General features: G+C 50.7%; 1 protein-coding gene across 5 annotated transcripts in view; it reads left to right on the top strand.

Annotated features, from left to right (window-relative positions):
• The first annotated feature begins 510 nt into the window (after positions 1–510).
• FAM110A (family with sequence similarity 110 member A) overlaps positions 511–20,153 on the top strand; it is a 74,375-nt gene continuing 54,732 nt past the window's right edge. Inside the window, exons 1-2 of one of the 5 annotated variants that reach the window (XM_069546871.1) lie at positions 511–896; positions 11,175–12,628. In XM_069546871.1, coding sequence (XP_069402972.1) covers positions 11,212–12,099 — 888 coding nt within the window. In that variant the 5' untranslated portion in view covers positions 511–896; positions 11,175–11,211 and the 3' untranslated portion in view covers positions 12,100–12,628. Of the gene's footprint in view, positions 897–7,667; positions 7,802–11,115; positions 12,629–20,153 lie in introns of those variants that run through there. The other 4 variants (XM_069546869.1, XM_069546872.1, XM_069546870.1 and 1 more) reach the window with 4 other exon arrangements.

The raw sequence follows: 20,153 nt of genomic DNA, 5'->3' as shown, positions 1-20,153 counted from the left end.
ATAAAGAACGCAGGGCATATTAATCTTCGCTCACATCCTTAGTAAATTTCGGGACTGCTGGGCATGCCCATCTTCACACTAACTTGCTCAGCATTGAGCAGTTAGGGGAACAGACAGGGAAACTGGCTTGCACTGGTTCACATAGCCTGTCAGCTGAAGTCAGGACTGCTGCTGCTGCTGCTAAGTCGCTTCAGTCGTGTCCGACTCTGTGCGACCCCAGAGACGGCGGCCCATCAGGCTCCCCCGTCCCTGGGATTCTCCAGGCAAGAACACTGGAGTGGGTTGCCATTTCCTTCTCCAATGCATGAAAGTGAAAAGTGAAAGTGAAGTCGCTCAGTCATGTCCGACTCTTAGCGACCCCTTGGACCCACCAGGGTCCTCCGTCCATCAGCTAAGTCCCGGGTGAACAAGAGAAAGAATTAGCCGCTTGAGCTAAAGGGGCTGCTCAAAGAACCTGAGACCACCGGGAAGCTTAGGGGCGGGGAGGGACTGCGAAGACCGGGCGCTCCCACGCCAGGCCGAAGCTAAGCCGTTGCCTGGCAATGCGGGCGGCGCGGAGTTCGAACGGAAGCGAGAAACCAATCAGGATGTCCGGGGCAAACCATTCTGGTGTCGGGGAGGGGGGTGAAGCGACGCGCTCATTTCTCCTTCCCCCGGCGCCCCGGGATTTTCGCTTCCCCTCTGTGCCCCCAGACCTTCGCTCTGTCTGGGACCTTGGGACAGTCAGGTTCTCCGGCTTATCTCGGGTGCGGAGCACAGCTCCGAAGAGGCCCCCGCGGGTCCTCACGTGGGGCTTGGGCCTCCCGAGCCGTGTTGGGTGCGGCCATTCCCCGCCTGACTGGGTCCGAGCTGTCAGCCTCCTCAAGACCCACACTGGAGGAGCGGGACTCGCCTAGGTGAGGCTCCTTGTGAGGGCACGGGTGGTCCGGGGCGCGAACCCGGGTGTAAGGGGGCGCTGTATTCACCCCTGCGGTGCGTGTTCTCTCCGAGTCCTACGAGGGTACCCCATTTCACAGATGAGAACGCTGAGGCTCAGAAAGACGAAGTCTGGCAGAGAATCTGATTCAGATCTTTCTGCTCCATCTCGCAGTCTCTAGCATAATAGTTCTAGATTTGCCTTGAGAGACCCTGACAGGTAACTGGTGGTCGCTTTCTTAGCCTCTGATCAACAGGAGCATGAGAGCCCTGGCTGCATCCGCTCCAGGCTGCCTCTCCCCAGCATCGGCCTGGGGTCTTCTCCCCACCATCTGTCTTCATTTCTCCAGAAAGCCAGGGGTGGACTTGGGGCTCACTTGAGATCCTTCAGCTTGCAGGGCTCTGAATTACAGAGCTCTCCCTCTCAGAGAGAAGATACGGGTGGCTCAGGCAGGACTGACATTTCTGAGCTAGGTGCCAGGTGGGGAGCAGATGCTTTGGCCCTGGAATTGCTGTAGGACTCTTGGGAATCTACTGCGGGTTGGGCAAAAGGGTAGGCACAGCCCTCAGCCAAAGACGCTAGTCACCAGAGACACTGGACTTGGTCCTGGGCCCAGGACCGCTCCTGGTAGAGCATCTGACCTACACCAGGCCTTACCTCCTGGGGAACCCCCTCCCCACCTGCTGGTTGCTATTGGTTTCCTTTCGTAGGTGGGCAAACTGAGGTTCTAAAAAGTTAAGCCCCTGTGCCCAAAACCACATGGTCAGACTTGGCAACTCTGGGGCTGGTTCCCAATCTCTCTGGCTTCCATCTTAGAATCCTAGACACTCAGAATTGTAGCATCTGGGAGTCTAGAATCTCTTCAAGGGGAATTATTTATCCTCTCTCCTCCAAACCAGTCTCCTGGCTTTAAAGGGAGCAGAGCTCTGGAAATTCAGAAAGAAAACAAGTCTTCATTCTTTCAACAAATATTTACTCACTTCATATGCTCTGCCTTGTCTATTTTGTTTTTCTCAGTAGCATTTACCCCATCCAATGTCCTATAATTTCACTTATTAGCGAGTTTATTATCTTCCCGGACTGGAATGTGATGCAGGGAAGGGCTAGGGTGAGGTAAATGAGGTAATCACCTCCAGTGTGAAACTGAGGGGTGCCCAAAGCCCTAGGAATCAAAATGACTAATGCTAACATTTATTGATCATTTGTTGTGTGTTCTGCTGGTGGGAGATCAACTCCCTGGATCACAGTCCCTCATCTCTGTCACAATTACACATGCACCCCCTGACCTAGCTGTCCCACTTCTGGGCAGAATGATATAGGTGCAGTGAGCCCACAGTGTGGGGTTTTTGGGTTTTTTAAGGCTCTGCCTGAGAACTCTTTTATTTATTTGTTTATTTTTGGCCGGGCTGGGTGTTCGTTGCTGCCTGGGCTTTCTCTAGTTGCAGGCTTATCATTGTGGTGGCTTTTCTTGCTGTGGATCATGGGCTCTAGAACTTGGAGGCTTCTTTTGTTGTGGCCTAGTTGCTCCATGGCACGTGGGATCTTCTACCAGGGGTAGAAGCCATGTCCCCTGCATTGGCAGGCAGATTCTTAACCACTGGCCCACCAGGGAAGTCCCACAGTGTGGTTTTTAATAGAGACTAGACACACGCTCAGTGGCCATTGGTAGGGACTGATGGGCTCTTTATGTAGTAACAACATATATTATTTTGTTAATAATATTATAATTAATAACATGCTAATAACATATTAAGAACATATATTATTCAATGAAAGAATAAGATGAAAACAATGCACAGAACATGTTGCTATGTGTAAAAAAAATAGAAAGAATATATGTCCATTGTTGCTTGTATGTGCCTGAAATCTCCCTGGAAGGACATATAACCATCTGATCATAATGATTCTTGCAGGGAGGGGAACTGGGTGGCTGGGGATAGGAGTGGAGGGAGGTGTTTTTCTTTTTTCTTTTTTTAATTTCCTTTACAGCTTATGAATCTTAAGCCATGCACATGTATCACCTGGTTGAAAAAATATGTGTGTATTATAGATTGTTTATCTAATCATGAGACCACTGCCCTGTCTATGATCTGTCATTAACTTTCTTGTGACTTTGGACAAGGTTCTTGACATCTCTGCGCCGAGAAAAGAAGCCCTGATGGTGAGCTTCGGCCCAGGCAGAGAGCAGTCCGGGACAGGAAGTGGGCTTGTTTGTGGGTCTGTCCCAACTCCACCTTCCGCATCCTGTGTGCCAGGCCCTTCCCTAAGGCTTTGCGCGCAGTATCTCTCTTAGTTTGCACTGCGAGTCCCTTTGTCCTCATTTGGCAAGCTCAGGTGCAGACCTGAGGCCCAGAGGACTGTGTTGGTGGAGGTGTGCAGTTGGTGGGCCAAACGGGAGATTGCTGCCTTAGGCAGCTGCACCCACACCGCTTCTGTGGCCTGTTTACCTTTCTCTTCCTGAGGTTTGTGCAAGGTTGCCCTGGGCAAGGCTGACTGTAGGCAGGCCAGGGCACGAACATCTGGGAAAACTCCAGAAATAGTGTGGGGCCTGGCGTGGGCCTGGAGGATGCCCAGCTGGGTGTCTCTGGCCCTGGCAGCTGTCCTGGAGTCTTCTGCTGCCTGGAGCCTTCCTGGCTCCCTCTGGGGCAGGAGAGGGCCTCTCTGTCTCCACCCAAGTCTGGGCTGGACTTCTGCTAAAGAAAAGGAGAAGCAGGTGGAAGGGAGGGGTGAGGTGGAAGTGCACAATGTCATAAAAATGATAAACATCAGAAACCACACCTCCTGCCCCCTCAGCAAAGAATAGAAATCACTGACACCTCTTGATCCCTTACTGTGTGCTAAGTAATTTACAAGTGTGAACTCCTTCAATTCTGTCAATTCTATGACGTAAGGTAGTTACTGCTGTTATTTCCTCCTTATGAAGGGAAACTGAGCACAAGAGATGTTTAATATCTTGCACCTAGAGCTGGAATTGGAATCCCAGGAGTCTGGCTTCAGACTAAACCTTCTTATTCTTTTTTATTTTTTTAATGTATGTATTAATAAAATGCAGTTTACCATTTTAATCATTTTTAAGTGTACAGTCTAGTCGCATTACGTTCATTACAGTGTTGTGCAACCATTGCTAATGGAAACTCCATACCCAGTGAATAGTAACTCCTTGCTCTCTTCACTCTCCCACCCCGGCAGTCACTGTTCTTCTTTCTGCCTCTATGAATCCAACTACTTGAGGAACCTCATATAAGTGGAATCAGGCAGTATTTGTTCTTTTGTGACTGGCTTATTTCACTTAGCATGATGACTTCAAGATTCATCTGTGTTGTATAGCATGTGTCAGAATTTCCTTCCTTTTTAAGGCTAAATGACATTCCACTATGTGTATATACCGTACCCCACATTTTGAGTATTTATCTGTCAGGGGACACTTGGGTTGTTTCCACCTTTTGGCTATTGTGAATAATGCTGCTATAAACACTGATGTACAAGTATCTGTTCAAGTCCCTGCCTTTAGTTCTTTTGGTCATATACCTGAAGTAGGTTTGCTGGATGCCATAGTAAGTCTGTTAAAAATTTTTGCTTAACTGCCATACTCTTTCCATAGTGGCTGTACCATTTTATATCCCAACAGTGCACCAAGTTTCTGATTTCGGCTCATTCTCCATCCACATTTATTATTTTCTGTTATTGTTTGACTGATAATGGCTATCTTGTGGGTGTGGTATGGTATCTCATTCTGGTTTTGGTTTGCATTTCCCTAATCATAAGCGATGCTGAGCATCTTTTCTTGTGCTTACTGGCCACTTGTGTACCTTCTTTGGAGAAATATCTATTCAAGTGACCGCATTCTTAGATTTGTAACCTCTGAGAGAAGTGGTCAACGTTCTGTCTGGGCTGACGAAGGCCTCACAGAGGAGCTGGGCACTGGAGCATCTATTTGGTTGAAGAGTTATCATAGCTCACATTTTGGTGGCATTTGTCAAGCACGGGCCTCATGCTGGGAGGGAGGCACTATTAGGGATCCTGCTTTACAGTTGGGGAAACCAAGGCATGGAGAAGTATCTTACCCAAGTTTTATAGCTGATCGCTGGTGGAGTTGAGATTTGAACTCAGTCAGGCTAGTCCTAGAATCAAGGCTACAGGGGTGGCCAGGGAGAGGGCGTGGAAAAGGGCACTGCCAGCAAAGGATGCGGTGTGTGCAGAGACTTGGATGTAGCATCTTAGGAGGCAAAATAGGATTCAGTTAGAAATATCTGGAGCCCAGCTTGAGTAGGGGCTCCTGGAGGCTGGAGCCTTAGTGGGACTGGTGGAGGAAGGCCTGGACAGAGTAGAGGGGTGGGAGGAGGCTTGGTGCTGAGGGGCCTTGGTCTTTCAGGTGGCCTGGCCACTTGGTCTGTGTTGTCCCCTTTTATGCTTTGTCCCTGGAGGATGGAGTTCTTAGCCCATGGGAGAGATAGGAAACAGGTGGTTGTTGTTGATGTTCAGTCGCCCAGTCGTGTCCAACTCTTTGTGACCCCATGGACTGCAGCATGCCAGGCCTCTCTGTCCCTCATCATCTCCCAAAGTTTGCCCAAGTTCATGTCCATTGCATTGATGATGCCATCCAGCCATCTCATCCTCTGACACCTTCTTCTTCTTCTGCCTTCAGTCTTTCCCAGCACCAGGGACTTTTCCAGTGAGTTGGCTGTTTGCATCAGATGACCAAAATACTGGAGCTTCAACTTCAGCTTCAGTCCCTCCAATGAGTATTCAGGGTTGATTTCCCTTAAGATTGATTGGTTTGATCTCCATGCTGTTCAAGGGACTTTCAGGTGGTAGTGTCATCTAAAATGACAGGGTGCGATGAATGCTTGGAAGGGAACTAACTGGGTAAGAGAGTTGGCAGGAGCCCCAGGGTGGTCAGGGAAATCTCTCTGAGGAAGTGAAAATGGAAGGTTCCAGGCAGAGAAGATGGTGGAAAGGCCCTGAGGCAGGAGAAACCTTGGTGTGCTCAGGAACAGCAGGGAGGACTCAGAGGCTGGAGCAGGGGAGGCTGGAGAGGAGGTGGCAGAGGAGGAGGACTGAGAGGAGGGCCAAGTGGAGAGTTTGGATTTTGTTCTCAGGTGATAGGGAGTCTCAGGGGCTGGGGCTGGGGTGACTTAAGCAGAGCTGTGATGACATCTGATTTCTGTTGGGAAAACATTGCCATTTCTGCCCTCATAGCTGAGGAAACAGGTCCAGAACCATAGCCAAGTTGACTTCTCTCTCTGGGGCCCAGAGAGGGAGGTTAGAGATTCCCTAGGAGTCCCCTGGTGAGTGGCCAAAGACTAGCAGGAGACTGGGGACTGTCTCCTCCACACCCCTGCCCCCCAGACCCAGGCCTCGGTTCAGGTTCTGGCTTTGCCATTTATTAGCCATGTGACCTCAGACATGTGGCTTCACTCTCCATGCCTTGGTTTTCTCAAATGTAAAATAGTCATAATAGTAGTATCTACCTTACAGTGTACGTGTGAGGATTAATAAATGAGTTAATTCCTAGAAAGAGCTTAGAACAAATGCCAGGTACAAAGCAAGCACTTGGAGAAGTTCTACCTGTTTTATAAAACTTGTCATCATTGCCTTGCTTTTACTACTGTTAGAGCCTAACTGAGCACAGCTTCCTTCCCCACTGTTGCCTTAGTAGAGGGTTAGGAAGGGACCCAGCAGTCTGCTGTGGACAATGATGGTCTTGTCACCTCCCTTATCCTCCTAAAATCAGGACCCAGGGACTGGAAGAGGTCTCAGGGCTGATTCACTCCCAGGTGGAAGAGAGTTGTTCCTTGAATCAGTTCCTGTCCCCTTGTGCCCTCCACCTCAATGCTGGTACAGCCCCCACCAGGCACAGACATGGAACTGGGTCCTTTCACTTCCTTGGGGCTCATGTCTGAGGCCAGTGCTTACTTCCTTCTTTGGACCTCAGGATCCCAGTGAAAACTGGCTTCATTGAATGTGCCACCCGATGTGATGTAATAGAGCTTGATGGCAGAAGAGATGGTCACCTCCCTCCCAGGGGTTCCTTCTGGCAGGACTACTATTGACTCTTCATCTGTAAAATGGGGATCAAATAGCTTCTCCCTCTCAGGGTAGTATAGAGATTTAAACAAGGACCGTGTCTGGCAATCTGAAATTCTAGTTATTATTATTGCTGTCAATTACTAATGTTTACAGCTTGCTCAAAGCTTCAGTAGGCACTCTCAAGCTCTAAGAACTCACACTGACCTGGCCTGGAAGCTGGGACTCTCCTTTAGACAGAATGGAAGACCAGAGAGGTTCAGCAACCTATTGAGGGACACACAGCCAGAAAGGGGGGTGGTGTTAATTAAGGTTTGGTCTGAGGAGAAAGAGCCCAATTTGGACTCTGCAGGGTGACTTTGGCAACTGACTCAGCCTGTCCCAGCCTCAGTTTTCCATTAGTCAAATGGGGATAATAATAGAGCTCCCTTCATAGGGATTGTTGGGAAGATTAAAATGGGTTAATTAACACCAGGAAAAGTTAATATATTAACTGGCGGTCATTGTGGCAGTGACAAGGGGGACTCAGTTTTTCCATCCGCAAGATGGGTGCCCTTGCCCTACTGGGCTCCACGTGTGGGCCAGGGCAGCTGGGGATGGGCGGGCCCCGCTCTTCGGAAGGGCTTCCTGGGGTAGGCAGGGCGCCTGAGACCAGGTCCCGGCGCCGAGCTGACGGACAGCAAGCCTGGGCTCAGTTCCGGCCCGCTGCCTGGTTTTCCTTCTCCCTTTTCGAGTAATTCCTGGGCCAGCGGGTTCACTTGCCGGGGGCCGGCCGCCGGAAGTTGCGCAAACGTTGTGTTACCTGAGCCCAGGTGGGCCGGGCTGGAGAGCGCAGAGCGGCGGCCGGGACGCAGCCAGGTATGTGCGGACCGGGGCCTGGGCGCCCGGGTCGGGGTTGCCCGGGCACCTCTCCCTCCTCCTCGGGTAGGCGGGGACCGGGCCGAAACTCAGGCCTGGACGAGGCTGTAGGAATCGTGCCGTCTGCTCTCTCATTTAAGAGCCGGGACTACATGAGCTCGGAGAGGGGCGGCTAGCAGACTAGAGTCACACAGCGTGCTGCTGGGCTCTGGGCCTCCACCGCCGCTAGGAGTCCCCAAGATTGCTCTCGGCTAGGAAGGGCAAGGGCAGAAGCTAGACCGGGGACCCGGGCTCCTCTACGACCCTCTCCCCTTCGCCCCCCGCGGCCCCACACCGCGGCCTCCTGAGGCTAATGCCCGGGAAGCCTCTGGGAAGGGAGCGTGGTGAGGCTACATGCCCGAGGATGACAAGGAGAAGGACCTGGGGCCGGGGTATTTGGGGTCGTTTGTGGGTGTTTGAAATCCGTGGGTGGGGCGTTGGGTGATGAGAGGAGGCCTCAGAGAAGGCACGAGCCCCACCTGGGGACCGGGACCCTGGCTTCAACTGGAGGAGCCACAGCACTTTGGGCTTCACCCGCCTGTGGAATGAGTCTTGTTCACGGATTAAGCTCCTTTGTCCGCGGCTTAGGCTCAGACAAACCCTTCTGGAGAAGACTTAGAGACCCCTGCGAGAGGAAAGGTCTCAGGAGTGGGTCCAATTCGTAATAGAAACGGGAGCCCAGGTCATGCAGTGAACAAAAGTGCTCGACTCGTTTTTTGTCTCTCCATCCTCACGGTGACCTGGAGGATGAGGAAGATCTATTTTTAACAGCATTTCACAGATAAGGAAACCCCAAGTCTGGAAGAGGTGCAGCTGTTTGCGAAAGGCGCACAGCGGTCGAGTGGGCGAGTTCCGGGCGAGCTGGCCAGCGGCCCCATAGCCAAGCTTGGCTCCTAGAATCTGCCCTGGTCTGGCCAGAAGAGCCCCTGGGGCACCTGGTCCGCTGGAGGCCTTGGAAGCCAGAGCCGGGTGGGGGTGGGGGTCGCAGAACTTATGCCCTAGCCCTGCCCATCTGACCTCCTTCCTCCCTCTGTTTCCCCGATGATGCCCGGGAGGAAACTCATGCCACCAACGGGTTGGACTGGTTTGGGAGGTGGCGGCCAGGGGGTGGGGCAGAGCCTACCTACCTTGACAGGGCTTGGCATGGCTACCTTTCTTGTGACCCTTCCCTCCTGAGGTCTCCTTGGGGGTTGGTCCTGAGTTGGGCAGCCTTCTTCTCCCACCTACTTCATCCCTTCTACCTCTGGAGCAGCTCTGGCTCTGGGCCAAAAGCCCCCAAGTTTCTGTTGTCAACTTGCCTTGGTTGCAGAGGCCTCAAACTGGGGTGGGAGGGGAGGGGCTCAGATATGTTTGCAGGCATTTTGTTTGCCCTGTCCGTGCAGTTTTTTAATATTATTATTATTAAATAGACTAACAATCTAGAGTTTCCATGCACTCTGGATTCCCAGCTTCCTAGAACATTCTATATCTACCATTTTGGACCATATGCCTACAGTAGGGTGGGTGTGCCCCCTCTCTAGTTTGTCCCTGGTCTCCCTACTTATATTTGGCCCTCACAGGTATTTTATCTTAGTAAAAATCCATTGACTGTTAGTTATACTTAAAGAGCAATATCTTGAAACTGAGATAGGGGAACAAAACAGACCCTCCCTTGCTGCCCTCCGCCCCCCCACCCCAGCTGTTTTAGGAGAATGTGAATAATAATGAGTAAAACTACTCTTTTTCAGACGAGTGAATTAGGCTTCATATGACTTTGTGTCTTATTTACTGGCTCTGGAACCTAGGTTGGCAACTTCTTTGAGTCTCAGTTTCTCCATCTGTGAAAATGGGATGACAGAGACCTGTATCACAGACTTGTTTCGAGATTACAGGAGAGGATGATGTCAGATGTCTAGAAGACAGATTCCTCTCTCCCCTCCCTAGTCCAGACTCTTCCCTCATGGCATTCTGGATGTCGAGGTGGGGCTGTCCAGTATAGCTTTTTGCTGCAGATGGAAATGCTCCAATCTGTGCTGTCTAGTAGAGTGACCACTGGCCACATATGACTATCGAGCACTTAAAATGTGGCCAGTGTGATTCAGGAACTGAATTATATTTACTATAAATTTAAAGTTAAGGCTGAGTAGCCATATGTGGCTAGTGGCTATTGAATTAGACAGTACTGGTTTAGATGGCCTGAAGGTCCTCTTGAAGATCATCTTGATGGAGTCCCTTTCCCCCCATATTATACTTGAAAAGGTTCAGGACTTGGTCTATGGATTTTCTTCCGGCCCATCTCCAGGGGACTTTGGGGAGCACTTTGGGACTCTAGCCCTTCTTCCTTGGAAAAAGGGACAGGGGTGGCCTGACGGCCAGGGCACTGGCCCTGATGCTTAGGTGATCGTGTGGAGACCAGTGCCTCCAGAGGTAGGCCCTCCTGCCTATGGGTGTCCATACTACTGCTGTTGGCAGATGCAGAGTTGGCTGGATACTCCTGATCAGGGCTGTGATCTTGGGCATTTCCAGCTTCTCCTGGGGCCGCATAGCTCAAGGCTGATGTTTCCACCTGACAGGCATCCATGGATCACCGTGGGCCTGGCATTGGAATTTCATACTGGAAGCTAATGGGTGTCTGGACTCCAGTGGGGCAGGGGTGGGGTAGGGACTTTCTGTGCTCCTCCTCCACAAGCTCTGCTGCCGTGCCTGAGGCCTGGCATGTCCAGGCGGGTGGATGGCACAGGGCAGCTTCCTGCCTAGGTGAGTGTTGGGTGGAGGTGGTTCCAGGCTTCCTGTGGGCATTCCAGGTGGGGTGTGGGGTTGGAGCCCTTTCTCTTGGCCACTCAACCCCAAGACCCCTGCGCGGCAGAGGGACAAGGGAGGCAAGGGACAGCCACCAACTTGTTGAATTAGCTTCCTCAAGCTTGCCTCCCTGGGCTTCAGTTTCCCCAAGTGCAAAATGGAGTTGAGAAGAGGACCCACTGAATGAGCTGGCTGATGTCCAGCACTCAGCCTGGAGCCTACTTTGCTTCCTTTAAAATATACCATCCCCATCCTTTATGCCCAGGCAGCCCGTGTCTGTCTGTGGTACCTTTTTTCTTTCTGCTTCAGCTGGGCTGGGCCCTCCTCGAAGGAGGGGGAGTGGGTGGGGCCGCAGGCCCAGCTTTCTGCCTGCTGATTGGCTCCCTGTGAATCAGAGGCGTGGCTTTTACCTTTTAATAGGGAAGGCGTCTTCGGTCTCTTGGTCTTCCCTGAGCCTTTGTCTGAGTGGGCTCTGCCGCTTTTTTCCACTCCTGCAGCCGTTGTGGAGTCCAGCTGCTAGCTTTCTGCTTGGATCTCTGTCTTCTCATTTCTCCAGTCTCCTCAGACAGAAGCCCTCGGGGAATGTAACAGCCATGCCTGTGGACACGCTGACTCCGGGAGCCCGGGACACCCCTGCCCTACCTATCCGCCTACGGACCAAGGTTCCTGGCTACCTGCTCCGGCGGCCAGCGGACGGTGGAGCCCGGAAACCTAGTGCTGTCGAGCGCCTGGAGGCCGACAAGGCCAAGTACGTCAAGAGCCTGCATGTGGCCAACACTCGTCAGGAGCCTGTGCAGCCCCTGCTGTGCAAACAGCCCCTCTTCAGCCCTGGAACTCGCCGCACCGTGCTCACACCTAGCCGCCGAGCCCTGCCTGGTCCCGGCCGCCGGCCCCAGCTGGACGTGGACATCCTTAGCAGCCTCATCAACTTGTGTGATAGTCCTGTGTCCCCTGCCGAGGCCAGCCGTACCCCTGGATGGGCTGAGGGGGCCAGGCAGCCTCCCCCGGCCACGCCTCCACGCCCACCGCCGAGTATTGCTGCAGTCCGGCGAGTGGACGTCCTGCCCCTGCCGGCGTCCCCTGTCCAGCCCTGCCCATCGCCAGGCCCTGCCGCTGCCTCTAGCCCAGTCAGGCCCCCAGGTTTGCAGCGCTCCAAGTCGGACCTGAGTGAGCGCTTCTCACGGGCAGCAGCTGACCTGGAGCGATTCTTTAACTTCTGTGGCCTGGACCCGGAGGAGGCACAGGGATTGGGTGTGGCCCACCTAGCGCGGGCCAGCTCAGACATCGTGTCGCTGGCGGGGCCCAGTGCTGGGCCAGCCAGCTCCGAGGGGGACTGCTCCCGCCGTAGCTCTGTCACCATCGAGGATCGGGCTCGGGAGCGTGTCCCCTATGGCGTGTCAGTGATAGAGCGCAACGCCCGCGTAATCAAATGGCTGTATGGGTTGCGGCAGGCGCGGGAGTCTCCAGCAGCTGAAGGCTAGGTATCCACTGGAGTCGGGATCTTAGGCTGTTGGCCTCTTGACCTTTCCTGCATCCATTCCCTGGCTTGGAGCAGACCCAAGGCTGCTGCCTTGTGTGAACTTGCTGTGGAGGCAAAGGCTCAGAGCACCCATCTGGCAAGGACTGACCTGGAGAGAGTTGGCTCTTAACCTTGGACCACTGCCTGGCCCTCACATGTAGGGTTTTGACATGAATGTCCCCTGCTTGTGGGTTTGGATTTGGGGCACTTAAGCCTCCGCACTGAGAGTGGAGGGCCAAGGGATCTCACCAGAACTGTCTACCCAGCAGCTCTGTTTCTTTCTTCCTTCCTTGGCCTCTGGCCTTTGCTGACTTCCTCTTCTTTAGCCCGTGGGCCTTGGTTACCTGGGAACTCACCCTGGGGTGGGGCAGGGAAGAGTGGCCTTGGCAGCTTGGGCCTAGGTGGGTAGACTACAGAAGGGACTTGTAGGAGTCTGCACTGCTCTGACTTCCCTCCTTTTGGTTAATAAACGCAAATGCTTGTTTTTCAAAGGCTGGGTCATCAGATTCTTCTGTGTTTACAAGGGGAAAGGGTGGGAAGTCTTGGGATGGGGCCTTCAAAAGTCAGTGATTGTCTACCCTAGGATCTGGGAGAACATGAGTTCAGTGGCTGGCCTGGCCTGAGACTTGCCTCACAGGGCATCCTCAAAACCCCTCTGGGAGGCTCGCTGATGGGCCTTCTTCATAGAATTTGGGATAGAACTGGGAAGAGCACTGGGAAGGGGACTTGCAGGGAAAGGCTGACAGGTATATGGACCTTTCCCAACCATAAGTTATGTGCTCTTTTCCGTCCCAGCCCAGTTCCCAAGGGGGCAGGAAGCTCAGAGAGGGCAAGCCCTGAACTTGAGGTCACACAGTCCATAGATTGGAAGTGGAATTCTTAGAGGAAGCAGGACTTGAGATAGATAGAAAAAAATGAGTGGCCTTGCCCCTAACTCTGAGTGACCCTGGTCAGGCCAGTCTCCCTCTTTGGGCCCTGGTGGATGAATTGGCAGCATGGTCTTATCTGGGCTTGGGGAAAGGGAAAGAGGTGGCTGGCACTGGGCTTTGAGATCTCGGCTCCTTCCTGTCTCCCTCCAGGTTAGTTACCTGCTAGGAGACCCCACCCTTGGCTGATGAAGCATCTAGGGCCAGGCTCATAAAGGGTGAGAACCTGGATGGGCTCTCCATCCCTGCTTTCCCGAGGGAGGGGGGCAGGGCTGGGAGGCGCTTCCTCTCCTGCAGGCTGCCTGGGCTGCAGCACTCAGAAACAGGAAGCTCTAATGGGGGCCCTTGGTGACAGGTTTGATGTAGGTTTTATTTTAAGCATAAAGAGGAGATTTCCGTTGGGCTGTTGACAAACATCCAGGTCAGCCCAGCTGTCTGACAGTCTACCACCAGTCCCCAGGGGACTTGACTGGGCTGGAGCCATTTGGGGAAATAGGGGAAATCAGGTTGTAGAAGAGGATGGTATTCAAATTCATGAGGATGGAGTTCACCCCTCATGATACAGATCGGGAGACTGAGGCACAGGCCGGGGATGACCTGCTGTAGGCTCCCAGCAGGTTTGGCAATGCAGGAGCTGGCCCCCCCACCCCATCCCCGAGTTAAAGGAGTGATGGGGTTGGGCTCATAATTTGTGTCAGCTCTGCAGAGGTGGTGTCTTTTGAGGTGTCAAAACCTTTACCTCCAAGGCAACTCACCTGAATTCCGTGCTAAGGGTTGCCCCTTACCATGAGCTGTCAGTTCTCTAGAAACACAAGGAGGGAGCGTTGGTTGCATTTTACGTGTGAAGAAATCAAGGTTTGGGTCACAGGACTGCTGGTGATGATCTGGGAGAGCCCTTGTTCCTGGAGGAAGTTTAAGAGCTGGACTCAGACCATTCATACTAAACCTGTCACTGAATCCTCAAGATGACTTTTTGAGGGTCACCTGAGAAGATCACCTCTTGTCTTAGAGCAGGGAGGGGTAGTGGCTTTTGGGCTGTCACAGAGTGGTTCTGCACTCCAGCCTGGGGTCACACCCTAGCCTCCTAGGCATCCCAGTCACCGGCTCTCTGGGTCCTTGATTCTCCTGACACATGCCTCACCTCTTCCAAATCCTGGCAGCCTTTCCTCCTCATCACTATGGAACACCTACTGGATGCCCAGCAGTTGGCAAGACAGCCATGGGTCCCGCCAGGTCTGAGGGGAGGGAAGGAGCCGCTAAGTAGAAACTAGTCATATAATTTGGAACAGATGCACTCAGGGACGTCTGCCCTAAGACCAGAGCTGTTCCTAGAAGCTGTGATGGGGGTGCCAAGAAGGGCATTGGGAGGGTCTGATGCAAGAGAGCAGGGAGGGATTCTTGGAAATGAGGAAGGTGAGACAGTTTGAGCCTTGACTTCTCTGACAGAGGTTCCCCTTGGCCAGGATTCTGTGGAGGGAGAGGCTAGCAGCTTCTGCCATTCTCCTTACCCCCGGGCTACCAAGCCTTGGGGATCCACAGAAACAGGCCCTCTATTGTTTCGCCTCCAGTTGGAGTGTGAGGGGCAGTGATTGGCAGCCGCTGTGTTTCAGCCCCTGTGAGGGCCTGCAGCTGCTGCCTTGTCCCCTGGGGCTGCTGGGCCTCCATAGCAGCTTCCCCAGGCCAGACTGGCCCCAGCTGCCTAGCCCCTAATTAGGCAAAGATGAGATTTGCTCCCTGATCTGTTTCTCACCAGCTAATTATACACACTTAGGCTTGGGAGACTAGCAACCTGGCTGCTCACTTCTGTCATGAAGGTGTGATGGGCCCCCTGGGAAAGTGCCCATCCCCACCTGCAGGACCTCAGTTTATCTTGACAGAGGAAGGGATATAGTGAGAGGGTATTGTCCCTGCCCTGATGAAATGGTTCTGCCTTTGCTAATGAGTTGCTGAAGGGGGCCAGGGGGAGGAGACCCCCCATCTTGTCTGACGTCCAGTGTCCAGGGAAGTCTGCAGATCCATCCTGGCCCAAGACAGAAGCCCCATCCAGGTTTTTAAAAAATTTAATATTATTTTTCAGATGATGCATTTATATATTTCCCCCAAATTTTATTAACATGTTCAAACATAAAAGTTGATAGAATTATTCAGTGAATATATATATCACCTACTAGATGGACGGTTGTCAATATTTTGCTATATTTGCTCTATCAGGCATCTCTCCATTCCTCTGTCCATCCAGTAAGACAATTGGATTTTTTGGAAACTTTTCCAAGTAAACTGCAAGCATCAATACCCTTCCCCTCAAAGACACTTCAGCATGTATATCATCAACAGAGTTTCATATTAAATATTTGTTTATGGTTATTCTTGAGGGTGGGGGATAAAATTTATATACAGTGAAATGCATAGATCTTAAAAGTACCATTTGCCAAATTTATACAAGTACATACTGTACCCCAAACCCGGATCAGAACACAGAACCATGAACAATTCCCTCACATTCCTTCCCAGTCAGTTCTTGTCCCCCGCTCATGGAGGTATATGATTCTATATAAATTAAATATTATTAAAAACAACATTCCCTTGCCCTTCCCTTCCCACTCCTAACCCTGCTCTCCAAAGTAAACACATTCAACTTTTTAAACTATTTCTTCTGACATTTTCCTCCATATTTCTAAATAACATTCTTTTCCTGCCATTTTCTTGATTAATTTTAGGCAAATGTTGACTTTCAGGTCTGATGTCCCCAGAGTGTGGTTCTGCAGCCTGACTGTCTTGTGTTTGAACTCTAGCCCTTTCCTTTACTGGCCAGATGACCTGGCAAGTCCTCTTAACTTAGACTTAACCACCTTAAGACTTAACTACCTTTTGCCTTAGTTTCCTCATTTGTAAAATGAGTAATAAGAATATTGAAGATATTAGACTCTTATGAGGATTCAGCATGTAAAGTGCCTAGAATAAGGCACATCACCCAGTAAGTGGTCAAAACTGTTTCTTTTTGTAGTTATTATTATCAAGGAAGACAACTTTTCTTACCCACATCTCTTTCAAAATCAACATTTATCACAATTTTTCATTAAATGATTAATTAGTATTTATATTGTGACCATATAAATATTTTCTTGCCAAGTTGCATATTACAGTTAGATTTCCTTTTTCTGTGCAACTCTATTCTTCCTGGAGTTATTACCTGCTTTGTTTTCCATTTGCTTAGTTTCCTCTTTACTCATATTTGATTCTCGGACATCTTCAATTTCCCCATAGTTACACATAGAGGATAATTTATTGGTTCCAATTTTCTTCCTGAAACCTTTCAAGGGCTTTATAACAATCCTTACAGAACTTTAAAAACAATAATGGAACCAATTTTTTTTAAAAGGCAATTTTAAGCACAAATATAATTTGTAAGATAAGCACTTGTAAGCATCCACTCTCTGTCTCTGCTCACATGTGTCTCTAAGAGGAATAAAAGGCCTCTCCATTTATCCACTGAGCATGTCTGATCACTGCTGCCAACCTCTGGCTTGTCCTGTGCCCTTGGCTTTATTCATCTAACCAAAGTCTACTTCTATTCACCTTGGAACTGTACTTGGCAGTGCCAGCAACATAGAGCTTGGGCAGTGTCGACCCATCTGTTCCCAGACTGGCATTTCCACTGCACATTACATTACATTGGCAGCCTGGAGTGTGTGTGGGGTTAGATGATGGGTGTGTGTGTGTGTGTGTGTGTGTGTGTGTGTGTGTGAGACCTGTAGGGGCATGTGAGTGTTTATATAGGTGCCAACAGACTTGCTATGAAAGCTCATCTGTGTGCATTTATGTGCATGTACTTGTGTGTATAGACATCGACAGTGTGTTCACTAGGTGTATGTATCAAGAAGCCCTTGCTGTGTAACAGACCACCCTAGACCCTAAACAACAAATTATTAGTTCATGATTCTGTGAATTGGAAATCTGGTTTGGGCTCAGCTGGGCAGTTCTGATCTTACTTAGGCTCACTCACATAGCTGCAGTCAGCTGGGGCTGGGTGTTCTTGGAGGGCCTTGCTCACATCTCTGGCAGTTGGCAAGCTGTTTACTAGGGTGCTTCGGTTCACCTCCATGAGGCTAGCGTGGGCTCATTCACATGGTGATCTTAAGGTTTTGTGTTCAGCTCCATTGCACAAGTGTTCTTTAAAGCCTCTTATTGTGTCATGATTACTAAAGTTCCATTGGCCAAATTGACGTGGTCAAGTCAGATTTAAGTGGTAGAGAAATAGACTCCATCTCTTAGTCATATTGCAAAGGGTATGAGTACAGGCATGGAGGAATTTTTGCAGTCAGTTTTCAGTTTATCACAGCCTGTGTGTGCTAGATGGGCTTCCCTGGCGGCTCAGACAGTAAAGAACCTGCCTGTAATGCAGGAGACCTGAGTTCAATCATTGGGTTGGGAAGACCCCCTGGAGAAAGGAAGGGCAACCCACTCCAGTATGCTTTCCTGGAGAATTCTACGGACATAGGAGCCCAGGAGGCCACAGTCCATGGGGTCGCAAAGAGTCGGATATGACTGAGCGACTAACACACACACACACACGTGTGTGTGGTAGGTAAAGTATTGGGGAAACTTCCCAGCTTTGAAATCAGAAAAACTTGGACTTTTGGGTACTACCACCTGTTGTCTGATCTTAGTCAAGTTGCCTCGCCTCTCTGAGCTCTGTAAACTGGATAAAACTGAATAACATGCTATGGTCTTTGTAAGGGCTTGTTCCATTCATGTGTTCATACAATATATATTTATTTGGATCTACTGCATACCAAGTCCTAGGCACACCCTGGAGAGATTGTAGCAAACAAAATGAACCAAACACCTCCCTTGGGAGACTTAGTCTAGATACTATTTGATCATCTCAATAATTTTATGATCACTAAGATTACATCCTAAAGGAAGGAGAGGTTCTTGACCTGACCAAGGAGGTCTGGGAAACCTGAGATATTTGAGCTGAGATGTGAAGGATAAATAGAAGTTAGCCAGGCGAGGTGGGCCTAGGAGTGGAAAAGGATTCCAGAATAAAGGACCAGCCTGTGCAAAAGTCCTGTGGTGGGAGGAGTAGATTATTGGAACAAAGAGGGTAGGTGAGGCTGAACCTGAAACATAAGGGCCTGACTGTGTGAGGCTATCAGGGACTTTGAACAATGCGAGGGTCTATCTTGCCAGGCATCCTGAAAAAGAATAACAACAAAACCACCAAAGTTCTAACAGTATTCTACAAGCCCTCATGACCAGGATCCCTGTTCCTCCTCCTCCTCCCTTTTACCGACCCTGACACAGCCTGCTGCTTCCTTGATATTCTAGAAACACACTAGACACATTTCTACCTCAGGGCCTTTGTACTTGCTATTTCCACTGCCAGTATCTATCCTACCCCAGATATTCACATGACTCACTCCCTCTCTTCGTTCAGGTCTGTGCCCACATGTCACCTTCTCAGAGAGGCCTTCTCTGACCCACCCACTCACGGTCCTTTCCCTGCTAAACCATCAGCTTCCAATAACCATTAGTTCTCTACCCTGGTTCATTTTTCTTACTAGAAAAATACTCCTACCCTCCACCTCCTATCACTACTTACGGTTAACAAAGGCCACATTATGTTTCTTGTGTGTCTCTCACTAGAATGCAGTTCCATGAGGCAGGTGGGTTTGCTTTGTCTAGGCTCAGTCCCCATCCCCTGGGGAACAGGCGGTATCTCATAGCCATTTGTTGGATGAAGGAATGAGTGAAAACAAGTGAGTGAATGGCATGCTAGAAAGAACTGACTCCTGAATATTAGGAGGTCTGGCTTTAAGCCCCCAGCTGGGTGAGCTAGATAAACCATTCACCTTTTGGTTCCTGGTTTCCCTCGCTGTGCTGTGAGGTATTTGTGGCCTCTAGGTTGGCTCTGGGTTTGGAAAGGAAGACTTCAGGCTATGGAGGGTTAGGGCTTGTCAGGGAGAGAGGGAGCTGGGGCCCTCTCCCTGGCCTTTCTGGGGATGAAAATAGCCTAGCCCAGCCCCCAGGGTTGGCCCCCTATGCTCACTATGGCATTCAGCTGGAGCCAGGGGGCTCTGTCTGGAGCCTGCCAGCCTGGCGTTGGGCTGGAATAGGCCTCCTGACAGCTGGGCCAGGCAGCCCTGGGAGGTTCTTAAAGGCAAACTGGGCTGGTTGGATGCCCCCCACTTCCCTCCCTACTCCCCTCTCCTTTATCAGTGTCCATTGGCAAGGTAAATCCCTTAATCCCCTACATGCCTGCAGCCTTTGCAGCTTGCAAAACTCTTCCTTGGTCTGTGTCTAATTTCACTCTGCAGGGTAGCTGCATTACCAGGGGGAACATAAAGCTTCAAAGAGGACAGCTGTCTCATTGGAGGTTACATAGCCAGGACCTAGTGCAGTTACTGGTGAGACACAGGTCTGGCCCAGCCTTGCCCCCTCCCTGAGAACGGGAGTTTGGCAGGCCCAAAGCTTCTAGGTTCTCATGAAAAATGAGACCTCAAAAATGTTTAGTATGTTATTCTCTTGCGATTTTAATGTGAGCTTAATGTTGTTGTTGTTCAGTTGCTTAGTAGTGTCCGACTCCTTAGGACCCCATGGACCGCAGCACCCCATGCTTTCCTGTCCTTTGCCATCTTGCTCAATTCATGTCCATTGAGTTGCTGATGGATCCAACTATTTCATCCTTTGCTGTCCCTTTCTCCTCCTGCCTTCAGTCCTTCTCAGCGTCAGGGTGTTTTTCAATGAGTTGCATCAGATGGGCTTACTGTAAAAATACCTTAAACATAAAAGTATTACTTAAATGTAAAAATACCCCATACAAAAGCTATAGGTATTTATCACGCCATAGTTTGCAATAGCAAACAGTTGAAAATGTCCATTAATGAGAAGTGGTTAAATCAGCTCGGTCTAGCCTTGCACCAGCAGCACACATGGCACTGGGAACATGGCCTGCATGCACTCGTGTGGACTGGCAGGGCACCTGGTTCTGTGAGCAGAGCAAGGTGTGAGACCATGCACCCTGTGCCCAAACCCTCTTGTACCGACCTTCAGTCTCCCTGGAGAGCTACATGGGGAACCTGACACA

Source organism: Ovis canadensis, chromosome 13 (genome assembly GCF_042477335.2).
Source record: "Ovis canadensis isolate MfBH-ARS-UI-01 breed Bighorn chromosome 13, ARS-UI_OviCan_v2, whole genome shotgun sequence".
Classification (NCBI taxonomy): domain Eukaryota; kingdom Metazoa; phylum Chordata; class Mammalia; order Artiodactyla; family Bovidae; genus Ovis; species Ovis canadensis.
This window is presented reverse-complemented; position numbering and strand designations above follow the sequence as displayed.